Genomic DNA, 14,492 nt, shown 5'->3' on the forward strand with positions numbered 1-14,492 from the left:
GCGGCGCCCCTCCCCCCGCCGGCCTTCCGCGGGAAGGTGACCTCTCGAGGAAGCCTCGGCCGGAGGGCCCGGAGAACCACCCTCACCCCGACCCGCCGCCGCACCCCTCGTCCCCCCCTCGCTAGCAGGAATTTCCTGACGCCCCTTCCTCTTTCCCCATTTCCTCCCGAGTGTGGAGAGAAGCCCCTGCCTCTCTTTAGTTTTCACGCCCCTCTGTCGAGAAGACCCACGTAACCCCGTACTGTCTCACAGTCCAGGAAAAGAATGGTCACACGCAAAGGTCGGGGTGCTGGGGCCCATCCGGGTGCTCCGTGGAGCCCACCTGATGTCCCTACTTCGTGACAGTAGGCTTTCCTCCCCTCCCCCACACTTCCGAGTGAGCTGAGCTTTGGTTTGATCCCGGTGGATTTAGGGAGGGTTTAAGGCGTGTCATTACCCCACTTTATACTTTTTGGGAAAATGGTTTCACATATGCTGTGACACGGGCAGTGTGGGCCTACCCCTTCCCAAACCTTTGGAAAGAGCTCCTGCCAACCTTGCAAACACACTTTGTCCTGGTGAAATGGGGCGTTGGAGCACAGCAGGTGGTTTTCTGGAACTCCTGACTTGCCCACCCAACTCGCTTCGCAGAGCCACCATGGGGACCTGTCGCCACCCCTCCCTTAAGTGTCCCTAAGCCAGAGACCCCTGGAGAGAGGCAGAAGGAAGGAATGGGACTGGGGGACTTGCTGCTACCGGGAGTACCTCAGACCCTGGCACAAAGGCCTTGGCTCCAGGCCTCCAAAGGGGGGAGGGGGAGGAGTGGCTGCCTGGCCACAGTGTGACCTTCAGAGGCCCCTAGAGAAGGGCACCTGGCCCCTCCCTGCCCATTGCTGCCCCTCCCAGTACCCCCTGGCCTTGGAGGGGGGTTCTAAGTTTCTGTTGCCTTTCTCCATTGGGGCTCAGGAGGATTGGAGGACATAGGGAGATAGCTGGCATAGGGAAACCAGGGGGGCTGTCCTGGGAATGTGTGAGGGGCTGGGGTGGAGTCTTGGGGAGGGGGGTGTTCCTTGAGGAAACCCCTGCAGTGAGACTGCCCTGCTAGGAGCTGGAAACTGTTACCTGACCTTGGCCTTGGGGGCAAGGCTGGGGGATCAGGGTGTGGGAAAGAGATGGACAGACTGGGACTCCCTCTCAGCAGGGTCCCTGTTGTGTGTGCTGGCCTGCAACACTGCTGGTCAGGGCTGCCCCCAAAGAGGGAGTTGGTAAGAACCGGACAGCCCTTGAAGTACTGGGAGAAGCCTCTGCCTGCCCAGTGCTGTCAGGTCCACATGGTTGGGCTTGTTGACCTTCACAGTTTCTGGGGAGGGGAGGAATGCACTTGTGGGGGAGGGGAGAGATGGGGAAGGCCTCAGGCCTAGGTAGTTCAGGGGGCCCCCTAGAGGCTGGGTAGAATGAAACCTTAAAAGACTTCCCTGGTGAGACTTGGGACCCTCTTGCCCAGGGGGAGAGAAGAAAGCAGGGGGATAATGTATGAGGCTGGAAGCTTTGGAAATAACATTCAGGTGCTGAGGAGATTTGGGCAGGGGGAGAAATGGGGCCTTCCCCTCCCCCACTCTTTTCCCTCCTTTTTTTACCCACTAGGCAACCTGTGGGTTGGCTGAATATTCCTGTGGACGAGTTTGAGTGGGGGAGGGTGGTTGGTGCCCTTCGGTCCTCTGCGCGCCCCCCCCTCCCCAGCACCAGCTCACCCTGGTATTTGTCATGTCAGCAGGAGAAGGTCACCATGTTTTTTTTTTCTCGCCCCCAGTCCTTCCTTCCTGCCCCAGTCCAAATTTGTCCTCCTATTTGACCTTATTACTTACCGATGGCGTGGAATAGGGAGTGGGGGGCTGAGAGGATTCACTTTTCTTAGCTTAGCAGTGGCCAGTGTGAACAAGGAAAGAGACGTGTGGGGAAGGGGCCGGGACCTGGACAGTACAGCAGTCTGTACTGGAGTTTGGAGAACCGTACACCAATATCTGGTTAGTCTTTTCTTCCTTGGCTTCAGACTTGGAGCATTCCAGGGGGTAGTGGGCTTGCTCTATGCTGCGGGGAGCCCCTGCCTGTGCCCTGTTCCGAGGGAAGCCTTGGAGCAGCCAGAGGCTGCTGGCCGGGAGGAACCACGAAGGAAGGAGGGGCGGCGTGGCTGGGTCTTTGCATCCCTGCTCAAGCCCATGCCCTGCTCTTTGTTTTATCCTCAGTGGTCCCAGGCTGCACCTATGACAGAAGGAGGAGACCATAAATCCCATGAAGGTGAGTTCTCCTGGCTCTTGGATGGGGCCCCCTGAGTCCCCAGGGAATGGGTGGGGAGACCCTATCGATTCTTTCCAAATCAAGAGGGGATGGATACAGGTACATGGGGTTCAAGAAAGGGAGAGGTGAGCACCATGAAATTAACCCTTCTATTCTGAGGTGCTTCTGCGAGAAATAGGACTTGCCGCCTTTTTTTCGTCTGCACTTTCTAGTAAAATTTTATGTAGACAGGGAAGCGTGAATATAAAACAGTCAGTGTTTGAGGATCCCAGATGCTGGGGAGGTATCCCTTGTCTCCACTATTCCCAGGGGAGGATAGATATCCCATGTCACTTCCAACTCGGCCCTGTCCCGTTGTAGTTGGGGGCCTGCGATCCTTGCTTTCCAGAGAGCTGACTGCATGAGCTGGGGGTGCAGAGGGCCCAGCCTATGGGATCCCCTCTCTCAGTTTTCATTCCTTCTGAATTGGAGAGAGAGAACCCTCCATCCTCCCTACTCCTGCAGGTTTCATTTGCCATGTACTTCCCCTGTGGAGCCAGCAGAGGGCTTAGCTCCTAGGTGCCCCGCCCCCGGCCCTGCCTTTTGTTCCACGGTGGGTTGGAATACCAGATCCTCACATTTCTAGGGACGCCCTGGCTCTCCTCACCTCTGAAAGTGGCTTATGCTCCAGGGAGGAGAGCTTGCTGCCAGTTCCCCAGCTTTCCCACTATGAGGAAGGCAGGCCCTGGGGTCTTCCTCCAGGCCCGTTTCCCTGACCCAGATCTCATGTGGCCCAGGTTATAGGCCAGTGGGGTGATGATGTCCAGCTGCTTCTGCCTTCTTCCCCACCAGGAGTCTTGTCCAGGACTTGGCTTCCCAGCCACTGACAGTGCTCCTTCTCCCCCACCCCCCAGCACACTCGCCCCTTCAGCTTCCCAGTGGTCACTGTGGTCTCCAGTAAGCAAGACAAATGGTCTTTGTTTGCTGGAGAAAAGATTGTCTTGGAGAAATAAGGAAAACCAAGAGAGCTTGACGTTGGTGGGTGTCGTGTGTCCATGCCTGTGCAAAAGCAGGGCCGCCTTCCTCGGAATCAGCGCCCAGGACGGGAAGGGTGCAGGTGAAGTAGCCCCTTCCACCTCCCATGGGCCTTGCGGAGGCCAGGGAGCCAGCTGGGTCTCCTTACCCTCTGCTCCCAGTGACCATGACCCAGGTCTGGGCCCTCCAAAGCCTGGCCATCTCTGTCTCCAGCCACAGCAAACTAGCAGGTCAAGAATCCTTGATTGTCATCTTCAGGACAGACTTGACTTAAAAAGGGACTTCTTTGGGTCCCTGGTCTCAGGTATTCTATTTGAAGATGTTTAACGTACCTTACCCCTTTTAGGGAGAGGAGAATTTTGTGCCGTGGTCTGGATAGGGCACAAGGAGACAAGAAAGGTCAGGGACTGGGCTGGGGATCCCACTATTTTCCCACTGTGACCTTCCTCCTCAGTTCCCGCAATTCTCCATAACCCACATATTGTATACACACCCGCCTTTGGTCTCCGTGCGGGAGAAGCGATGGGAGGTTCAGCTACAGTGTCCCTGGAGAGGCAGGCCTTGGGTATGCACTTTACACGGTTGGTGAGGTTCCAAACTTCGCGTTACCTGGGCTGAGAAAAGGGCACTTGTTCTTGGGGCCAGGAGAACGGAAGACAAATCCTCAGTATTAGCCTCTGCTTCGGTGTCCTGAGCATCTAGCCCAGCCCACTTATTGACAAGCGCAGTCGGATGCCCAGAGAGGAAGATTCTGGCCCAACGTCACACCAAATCCCAGCCAGAACCCAGACCTCAGCTACACCTGGCTATTGCTGCTTCTTTCCAGTGTAGGGAAACTTGTGTCAGCAACAGGACTGCTCAGTGGTAGTGGAGGGGGGGAGTGTGTGTGATAGGGAGTGGCAGACTAGGCCACAATTTGGAGTAGTCACTCTGGAGTCCTGAGTTTATTTATTCTCAAGGCCCCGCCTCTATGGCCCAGAATTACCCCTTCATGCTCCAGTGCACCCCAGGCTCCAAGGCAGCCTGGCAAGCTGTCTTTACCCTGGTCTCCCTCCAGATCAGCTTCTAGAAATGCTGCATGGTTGTGGCAGCACCATTTTTTCCATGATGCAAGCAGTTTGCCCTCTTGGGCGGGGTCATCAGTGGCTGGCAGGTCCTGCACAGTGCCCGCCCACTGCCACCTGCTGATTCCAGGCAGGCCCAGCCCCACTGCCACCACTGTCACTGCCACCATCTCCTCTGCCCAGGGCCAGGAGAGGTCCCCGCAGGTGGCAGGGCCCCTGAAGCTTCTCTGATTCCTCACACTCTCCATTTGAGCAGGCTTTGATGGCAGAACTGATTTGAATGCTACCACTTACTTCATTGTGTCTTGAGGCACAGTAACTTGCCTCTTTGAGCCTCCAGGTCCTCAGTTGCAGAGGGGGGTCCTAACAGAACATCATTGACTTTCACAGTCCCACATGGGGAGAACTGTGGAGACGATAACGATGGGCTACAGTGCCCCCTGCCCTGCATCCGCTACAAGATCCTGAAATGGTCGCAGTGGCTGTGGGGAGGTTGTAGGGTGATGGGAAGTCGTTTGGCCAAGCTGGCTGTTTCTCTTTCCATGGGCAGCGCAGAGCGTTCCCAACAGGCATACTCACACTCCAGCTGTCCTCTGGCGTCAAGGTCGACCCAGGAATCGGCTTGGCTGTCATGGTGAGGCAGGGGGATCAGATGTGGCAGGCCATCTCTCTGGGAACCTGATAATAGCATGTGATCTTTGGAACAAAAACAGACCTTCATTAGTGTTGATGGTAGGAAGCTTCGGGAAGGACTTCAGCTGCACCTGGAGGGACTTAAGTTCGATTTTTAGAAGGACTTAACAGGCAGAGGGTGCTTCTCACAGACCCTGAGGCGTGGCCTTACAAAGCAGGCTGGGGACAGGGACTACCCGTCTTCTGTGTGACCTGCTGGGCTCATGTGTCACCCCTTCCATGCAGTGGTGAAGTTCATGGATGTCTATCAGCGTAGCTACTGCCGTCCAATTGAGACCCTGGTGGACATCTTCCAGGAGTACCCCGATGAGATCGAGTACATCTTCAAGCCCTCTTGCGTGCCCCTGATGCGGTGTGGAGGCTGCTGCAATGATGAGGGCCTAGAGTGTGTGCCCACTGAGGAGTTCAACATCACCATGCAGGTGAGCCCCTGTGGAGAGTGGGGGCTGGGAGGCACTGGGGGTACTAGACTTGGGGACACCTGGTTCCTGGCCTTTTTCTAGGCAGTTCTTGTGAGAAGGAGCCCGACTCGCCTTGCCCAGCTCCTACCTGGAATTGATCAGGGGGAGGCCTGGGGGTTTTGCTTTCTTTGGGAAAATGGTGTCTGCATTTCCCAGACCAGGTTCCCAGCAAGCCCTGACCACCTCCTCCCTGATCTTGGGCCTGGGCTCAGGAGAGTTTGACCTCTGGGCCAGGAGCCACTCTCTTTCTCTCCTGGAGGAAGAGAGCCCTCCCTCCCTGAGGCTCTGTTCTGGAAGTGGATAAGCCTGGTCTGTGGAGAGTTTAAAGAGCCAGTCTTTTGGTGTCACCTGGCGACGGGGTACATCTCAGCCTGGACAGAGTGGGGGGGGGGCGCTGAGACTCCAGGAAGGGGTCGCTACCAGGGGTCAGGGTAAGGCCTAGAGGTGCTGAAAGGAAGGGTGGGATGGGGAGTGACAAGAACCCAGGACCTGAATTCCCAGCCTGGCCAGCCCTTGCAGCCATGTCTGCCCTCAAGAGGAGCAGGGGCTCCCTGAGGTCAGCAGGGTGGGGGAGTATGGGTGGGCCCGAGGCTCTGTCTAGCTAGAGCCCCTGGCCCCCCCTATCTCCACCACCTACCCCGCTCTGGACCCCCTGGGCACTGAGTGGCATGAGCCAGAGGGGTGTCCCATTTGGGTATGGCTGGCTGGGTCACTAACCACTGTCATCTGCTTCCTTTCCTTCCAGATTATGCGGATCAAACCTCACCAAAGTCAGCACATAGGAGAGATGAGCTTCCTACAGCACAACAAATGTGAATGCAGGTGAGGACTCAGCCGGCTGCACATGGCCGTGGGTACCTGTGCCAGGGTGGAGCACGGGGCATGCGTGAACCCCTTTCCACCTTCTCACTGTGTGGCCTTGGCCCTTTGAATTTTGCTTCAAAGTGCCTCATTTTCCACATCTTCAAAATGGGTGTGGTAGTAGTGTAGACCTCGTAGCTTCGCAGTAAGGACTAAGTGAGCTATTACATGTAAAGAGATCAGAACTATGGGTATGTCACAAACGCTGTGTTAAGTGTTGTGTCATCGTTGTTACTGTCATCACTTCAACCCTTCTCTTTTTTTCTCTTTTTCTGCCTTTTGCAGACCAAAGAAAGAAAAAGCAAGGCAAGAAAAGTAAGTGGTCGTGACTTCAGTTCTTCTTTTTCTTCTTGGCCGGTTGACTTGGTTTGGGGCTCATGGCTTCTTCTGTCAGGGAGTTGGTCTCAGGGGGGGCTTGTGGCAATGGTGGGCTAGAACAAACGCCAGAATCATGGCCACAGAATTAGTGACGAGCCAGCCTGGAGCTTCCTTTGGAAGAGATGATGAGTTCCAGGTCTCCAGGTCATTCCAGGCTGGCACTGGCAGTTTGGTGTTGTGGGGGCCAGTGTGGACTCTGGAGCCCTGGCTTGCTCAAGCCTCCCATCACCCACAGTGGGGAGAGGACAAGCGTGACTGAGGCCAGCTCTGGGTGTCAGAGGAAACAGCCTCTTCCGGTGGCTGCTGCGGTGGTGCAGTGGGTCTGGGACTGCCCGGGCTGTCTCTGTGGTGCACGACCTCCTGCAGGAGCTGAGACACAGCCCTCGGCTGGGCAGAAAGTGTTGACTGTCGGTCATTCTCTGAGGTTCTAGTTGCTTAGCATGGTGGATAAGGGCTGGAGGGCACCATCTGGGGGCAATGAGCCTTCCAGACAGGTGAGCAGCTGGCATGCTTACAGGGAAGCAGAGACTGAGAGAGAGTACCTGTGTCCTCCCCTCCCCCACCACCCTATCTGCCCTCACGCTCTGGAGACATTGAAACCTCAACCTTGAGCCCTAACCCTTTGTCTCTTTCCTCAGTCCCCAACTTGCAGGGCTGCTGTGGCTACCAGGGCAGTGATTTGGGAGAGCAGCCTGAAAGAGAGGGGCGGTGGGGGTGGAGGGGGGCGGGAGGCGTGTGTGGGTGCGTGCCTGTGTGTGTAGACCTTCCTGTTTTCAGTGCTTTCTCCTGACAGGGAATAAGCTTGCCCCCTCCAGGTCCCTTCCCCCTCATTGGTGCTGCCTGCATGGTGGACTTTCTGAGGGACATTCTCTTGGGCCTGGCAGGAAAGGAAAGCACTGGTTCCCTTGAGGACGACAGGCTGAAGCCTGCCCCCCCTGCCTATTCCTCACATGCCTGCTTTGCCCACAGGAAGAACGGGGGGCTCGCCTGGGCTCGGAAGAGTCTCAGGAGATGGTGTAGCAGGCTTTGACAGGCTGGGAAGAGAACTCCCTGCCAAGTGCCGCCCAGGTCCCTCCTTCCCATGCCTCCCTAACTCCCACCCCACCCCACTGCCTGCCTGGGGCTCTGAGGACACCCAGCTCCGCCTCTCAGGCTATGGCTGAGCTGCCTGGTGCCTTTCATGTGCCGGCCTTGGTTTTGTGCCAACTGGCAATGTGGCTGTTCCCTCCCCCCGCCCCCCCCCCAAGGATTCACAGCAGCGGGGCTTCCAGAGGAACCCCCAACCCCCTTGCTGCCATGCTTGGAAATGGCGGCAGAATGCCCTGTAACAGTGTTCCCCCCCCACCCCCCGTCAGGTCTCTGACCTCCCCAAATTCTCATTTCCCTTTTATAGCCCCCTGACCTTCAGGGTCAGAGAGGACCAGGGTGGCGGGGGACCAAGAGCCTGCCCTCAGGCCTTTGTCCTCCGGCCTGGAACAGTGAGCATGGAGGCCTCTGGGGCTTGAGCTCCGCAGCCAGAGCCTTTCCGAGCACTGGCCACAGTGAGAAGGGGCCACTGCGTGTCCACTGCCCCAACCCGTGTGTGTGCTGCCTGTGAGCCCGTGCGAGCTCTCCTGGGTCCTGCCTGCCTCACCGTCACCTGTTCCAGGGCGCGTGTCCTGAACCCTGCCCCCTCCTCACTGCTTCTTTGCCTTTCCCTGCCCCTCGCTCTCTCTCTCTGTCTGTCTCTGTTTTTTATTTTCCAGAAAATCAATTCGAGGAAAGGGAAAGGGGCAAAAAAGAAAGCGCAAGAAATCCCGGTATAAATCCTGGAGCGTGTACGTGGTGCCCGCTGCTGTCTGGTTCCCTGGAGCCTCCCTGGCCCCCAGTCAGACTCCTGCCTGCAGGACCCTGTAACCCTGCCTTCCTCCCTTCTCCCCCCTCCCCCCCGCCCCCCCAGCCCTCCCTCCTCTCCGGTCCCAGTGTCTCTCTCTCACTCTCACTCCACTAATTGGCACCGAAGGGTAGATTTGGTGGTGGTGGTGCCGGTTGGGGTTGGACTTGGGTGGCCCAGAGTGGGCCTGAAGGATTGGGACGGGGGACTCTTGCTTGGCTGGGCACCGCCTTTCTCTCACCCACTGGCAGGCCCACGTTGCCACTGGTGCTGGGCCCTGGTGCCTGCTCACCCAACTGGTTTCCACTGCTCTAGGCTTCTGCACTCGTCTGGGTAGTGGTGGGAAGTAGTGGGAGTGGGCAGGTATGGCTCGGGGAAGGGGCTCCAGTGATGTGAGGCAGCTTGCAGTCAGTAGGAGGAATGGGGTGGGGCCAGGCACCGCACGGCAGCTCCTGGTGAACTCAGGAGGGGAGCCCCCTATTCCGGCCCAACCCACAGAAGCTTCCTGTAGGGCAGCTTCTCTCTCTGGACTGGAGGCTGGGTGGACGCAGCCCCAGTTGTGGCCTGGCCTGTGGACGTTGTCTGTGGGCTTATCCTGTGGCCTGGCCTGTGGACGTTGTCTGTGGGCTTATGGCTGTCGTACCCTGGGGCCATCTATGGCGGAGGGCCAGGGTGCGAGGTCAGACACCGGGAGAAGGTGGGCCCTTGTGACCTCGGTGCCCCCGGGCCCCACCCCCTTGGTCTCTGCAGCAGTGAAGAGTCCAGGTGTGCCCTTTCGGGGGTGGTAGCTGTCGGACCCCTGTGGCCCGAGACCTGCAGTTGGTCCATCACGGCAGCGCTCTGCTCGCATGCCCTGCCCGTCTGTGCCCGCCTCTTCCGGCGGGCAGGCTTCTAGCCAGCGCTGCCTCTTTCTGCCGCTCTCTCTGTCTTCTGCTCTAGCACTTGGACCCTTCCAGGGCGTGGAAGGGTTGGGGGCCAGTGAGCTGGGTGGGAGCGCAGCCTTGGACATGTTAGGGGGTGTTGCATGGGTTTTTTTTCTCTCTCTCTGCTGACGCTCTAGCTTAGATGTCTTTCCTTTTGCCTTTTTGCAGTCCCTGTGGGCCTTGCTCAGAGCGGAGAAAGCATTTGTTTGTACAAGATCCGCAGACGTGTAAATGTTCCTGCAAAAACACAGACTCGCGTTGCAAGGCGAGGCAGCTTGAGTTAAACGAACGTACTTGCAGGTTGGTTCCCAGAGGGCGAGCGAGTCAGAGAGGGACTCCACACAGACACGGGGAGAGAGAGAGGGAGAGAGAGAGAGGAAGAGAGACCACCGAGGGGCCAGCTGCTTGCTCGGCTTCTAGCTGCCTGCCTGGGGACTACTGCCTTCTCTGTGGCTAGGCCCCAGCGGTGGGGGCAGGCGCCGGCCCAGCCTGGTGGGGCCCGCCCAGAGGCTGCCTGGCTGCCTGAATGGGTAGGTTGGTGTGACGTCATGTGGTGGTGTGGACGCAAGCTGAGTGTTGTGTCCTGTGGTCCTGCTCGTGGTGGCTTTTGGTCCTGATGTTGTCAGTGCTACCTTTGCTACTAATACTGAGGGCCCTTCCCAAGGCGTGGGGCGTTGCTGTCTACAAAATGCAAAAGGGAGCCTCGCCACCACCCTCTGAAGTCTGCCCTGCTGGGCTTCTTGTCCCCTCAGTGTCTCTCCATGGGGGTGGGGCTGGAGGAAGGGTTAAGTCCTCCTCAGACTAGGGTCCCAAGGGCATGGGCTCTGGCTGTTGGTTTAGGGTGCAGCGAGTGTCCACTGGCAGGAGATTCGACATTTTGAGGACTCAACGTCGTCCCGGGTGACAACCCCAGACTCCCCATAGTGCCCATAGGATGAGTGGGGGGAGGCAGTGCCCACTCTCTTGACACTAGACCATGAACCCCTTCACTAAGGCCTGGCTTTGCTTTACCGATGTGAGCCCCAGTGTCTGTACTTCTGTCCCTGTCCACAGTGGGAAACGCCACGTGCACGACTGAGCTCAGGGGGTGACTTGAGGAACACAGGACGCTGATAGTCAGTCGGCAGCAAACTTTTTGCGCCTCGGTTGGCACTTATGCCAGTCCAGCCTGTGCCCAGACAGGCAGGTGCCAGTGCCAGGGCGAGCGTCCTCCAGGGAGGATGGGCTTATATAGGGCCCCAGACAGGGCCTCAGTGCCCCCAGTTAGTCCAGAGGCTCCATTAACAAAGTCACTGGAGTGTGGCTTCCTCCCCCCGTCCGCTGTGGGTGTTCAGGGAATGCTGAGGAGTAGGCCCTGGGGTGTTGGGGTGGGGCTTGGTCTGTCTTGGTGGTCCACAAAGACAGGAAGTGCGTTCTAGTGTTAGGGTCGGGGGCTCTGCCTATCTCCAGACCTGGATGAAGGGTCTCTCCCTCCACCCTGGGGAGGGGGTCTGGGGAAGATGAAGGGACTTGCTATTTTAGGGTTTCCATGGTGATCATGCTGCAGAGACTGTGTGGGATGGGGGATGTCTGAAGTGACCTGAGCTAACTGAAGTAACTCCAATTTCCAGAGACCTTCCCTGACCTGACTGTATGGGGAAATTTTAGTTTCCCATTTTGAGAGCAGCAGCGCCTGCTCTCACTCCTCCTCACAATGGTATAAATGACTATCAACCCTGGGCAGGGTGCATGACAAGACAAAGAGCTGCTAGTCTCCTGCTGTGCAGCCACCAAAAAAGTGTCTCCCCAACCCTAAGTTAAGCGCAGCTGGGTACCCAGGGCCTGCTGCCACCAGTGAGCTCAAGAGGGGAGCGAGACTGGGCAGGGAGTGCGTGGCAAAGGGAGATGTACCCTCGACATCCTACCTGCTGGTCTCCCTCCCTCCATCCTCACTCCCCTGGGGCCACCCCTATGGCTTCCCGTGCTGGGTACCTGGCCATTTCCCTCGCCCCCCTACTCACGTCCCCCAGCCAACCCCCTAGAGACCGAGCTGAAGCTGCCCTTCCGCAGGGGTCCCCTTCCGACCAGGGTCCACCTCTGGTCACCCCCCAGCTCTAAATGTCAGGCAGGGCCTGTTCTTGAATTCATGTTCATTTGTTGCTTTGTAAACTGTCCCCATGTTCCTGTCTTGTCTTGAGGGGATTATACACCTGTAGAGGGCCGGCCGGGGTTCCGAGGGCAGGGGCGGGTCTTGTATTGGGGCTCCCGAGGCAGGAGCACGTTCTTACTGTCCTCTCCGCTGGGGTGCCAGTTGCTGTGGGGACTTGGGCTCCGCGGGAGGGTTGAGAGGGTTAGGCGCCCGCCTCCGGCCAGGCCTCCTTATCTGGCTCTGACCCCAGGCTCTGTTTCCCATTCCCTGCAGATGTGACAAGCCCAGGCGGTGAGCCAGGCTGGAGGAAGGAGCCTCCCTCAGGGTTTCGGGAACCAGACCTCTCACCGGGAAAGACTGATACCGAACGACCGAACTGAAAACACGCCGCTGTCGCTGCCGCCGCCGCCGCTGCCGCTGCCGCCGCCGCCGCCGCCACCACCACACCATCACCATCGCCATCGCCAGAACAACCCTTAATCCAGAAACCTGAAATGAAGGAAGAGGAGACTGCGCAGAGCACTTTGGGTCCGGAAATGGAGACTCCGGCAGAAGCATTCCCCGGGCGGGTGACCAAGCATGGTCCCTCTTGGAATTGGATTGCCATTTTATTTTTCTTGCTGCTAAATCACCGAGCCCGGAAGATTAGAAAGTTTTATTTCTGGGATTCCTGTAGACACACCCACCCACATACATACGTTTATATATATATATTATATATATATAAAAATAAATATATATATTATATTTATATAAATATATATATATATTCTTTTTTTAAATTAACATTGTAATGTTATTGGTGTCTTCACTGGATGTATTTGACTGCTGTGGACTGAGATGGGAGGAAAATGTCCTTACCCAGATCCAGACAGGGAAGAGGCCAGGAGGAGAGACTTTGGGGTGATCCTTTTCCTTCTGTAGGGAGAGGCCAGGTCCTCTCCCCTGCCCAGGAAAGTGTGAGGCCAGGGCACGGGGGCATACTTGGCCTGCTTTTGGGCACACCGACAAACCCAGCCCTGGCTCTGAGCCTCTACTCTGACTCAAGCGGACAGAAAGACAGATGAAAGGTACAGGGAAGAGGATGTTGACTCTGACCAGGGATTTGGGGAGCTTCGGGACATTGCTGTGCTTTGGGGATCCCTTCCACATGCTGCACAGGCCTTCTGCTCGCAGGGGTACAGCCTGGAAGATTCAGGAGCCGGAACAGCCTGTGCCTACACACCTGCTTCCAAGATGCCCACGACGCTTCTGACAGATGTAGCGGAGAGAAGAGACATTGGCGGAAGCACCTCCTGCCTCCCCCCCCCCCCACGCCCCTTCCCGGCGTGCAGCTCAGAGGCCCTGATGTCCTCAGACCATTGAAACCACTACTTGTGTCCCTAGGGACCTGGCTGTGTGTGTGTGAGTGGTGACCCTCCTCTGCCCCAACCCGACCCTTCCCGCGGCACCCAGAGATAGGGCAGGATTCATGTGCCTGTCATGGAGGCAGAGAAAAGAGAAAGTGTTTTATATACGGTACTTATTTAATATCCCTTTTTAATTAGAAATTAAAACAGTTAATTTAATTAAAGAGTAGGGTTTTTTTCAGTATTCTTGGTTAATATTTAATTTCAACTATTTATGAAATGTATCTTTCTCTTGCTCTCTTATTTGTACTGGTCTTGTGTATGAAATTCATGTTTCCAATTTCTCCTGATCAGTGACAGCTTGTCCTGAAACGTATTTAATTTTGCTAACACTAAACTCTGCCCTCCCCTTACCCCTGACTCCCCACCACACATTCCTTTGAAATTAGGTTTCAATATACATCTACATACTATATATATATTTGGCAACTTATGTTTGTATATATATATATATATATATAATATATATATATGTTTATGTATATATGTGATTCTGATAAAATAGACATTGCTATTCTGTTTTTTATATGTAAAAACGACAATAGAGAATTCTACATACTAAATCTCTCTCCTTTTTTAATTTTAATATTTGTTATCATTTATTTATTGGTGCTACTGTTTATCCATAATTGTGGGGGGAAAAGATTAACACTACATTTTGTTTTAGTGCAGTTTTTCAAGATATTCTGTAGTACATATTTATTTTTAAACAACGGCAAAGAAATACAGATATATCTTAAAAAAAGCATTTTGTATTAAAGAATTTAATTCTGATCTCAAAGCTCCTCCTGGTTTCTCCTTCTCCATTGAATCCTTGCTCCAGGCTTCCTCCTGCCCCCTTCCCCTCCTCCCTTGGGGAGTGTGGCATTTATCTTAGGTCTAGGGAAGGGGTCCCAGTCCCTGTCTGCACTAGGGGCCAGAGGCCCTCCATTCTGGCTGGCGAGTCCTAGGGGAACTCATGACCCTCTGGCAGGGGGTCGAAGGGGGAGGCGGAGGTCCAGGAAGTGGGGGAGAAGGCAACAGAGCCTGAGACAGGAGCCAAGGGCTTTGGGTAACTTGTGCTGCCTTCAGGCATCACGCGATCCAGGCCCTCTCCCTGAGTCAAGGAGGGAGCTGTCCATGTGTCTGAGCTTGCTGCACAGGGGACAGGAGTGGGCTGAGTTTGGTTAAGGACCTTGTTACCAGCAAGAGGCTGGAGTAGGAGGTGGCTGCTCATGGGGCCAGCGGCCCTGGGCTCTTACTTAATTTTGCATAGTGAGAGTTCCCTGAGCTTCTGATGGGCCCACAGCTCTGGCTGCCACTGAGGTGACTCCCTGCCCTGCACCACTGAGGGGACTCCCTGCCCTGCACGCTGCACAGGCCCTTCTTCCCTGCGGCCAGGGAGAAGGTGGAAGCTAGGCCGGTGTCTCTGGAC

General features: G+C 56.1%; 1 protein-coding gene across 1 annotated transcript in view; it reads left to right on the forward strand.

The window, feature by feature from the left end:
* The window catches only part of VEGFA (vascular endothelial growth factor A), a 16,645-nt gene extending 2,827 nt beyond the window's left edge, over positions 1–13,818 (forward strand). The window contains 6 exon segments of the mRNA XM_012728691.1: positions 2,223–2,274; positions 5,271–5,467; positions 6,252–6,328; positions 6,653–6,682; positions 9,710–9,841; positions 11,943–13,818. Of these exon segments, the coding sequence (XP_012584145.1) occupies positions 2,223–2,274; positions 5,271–5,467; positions 6,252–6,328; positions 6,653–6,682; positions 9,710–9,841; positions 11,943–11,964 (510 nt within the window). The 3' untranslated portion in view covers positions 11,965–13,818.
* The last annotated feature ends 674 nt before the right edge of the window (positions 13,819–14,492 follow it).

The sequence above is a fragment of the Condylura cristata genome, unplaced genomic scaffold, assembly GCF_000260355.1.
Source record: "Condylura cristata isolate star-nosed mole 26May11 unplaced genomic scaffold, ConCri1.0 scaffold00001, whole genome shotgun sequence".
In the NCBI taxonomy this organism is placed as follows: domain Eukaryota; kingdom Metazoa; phylum Chordata; class Mammalia; order Eulipotyphla; family Talpidae; genus Condylura; species Condylura cristata.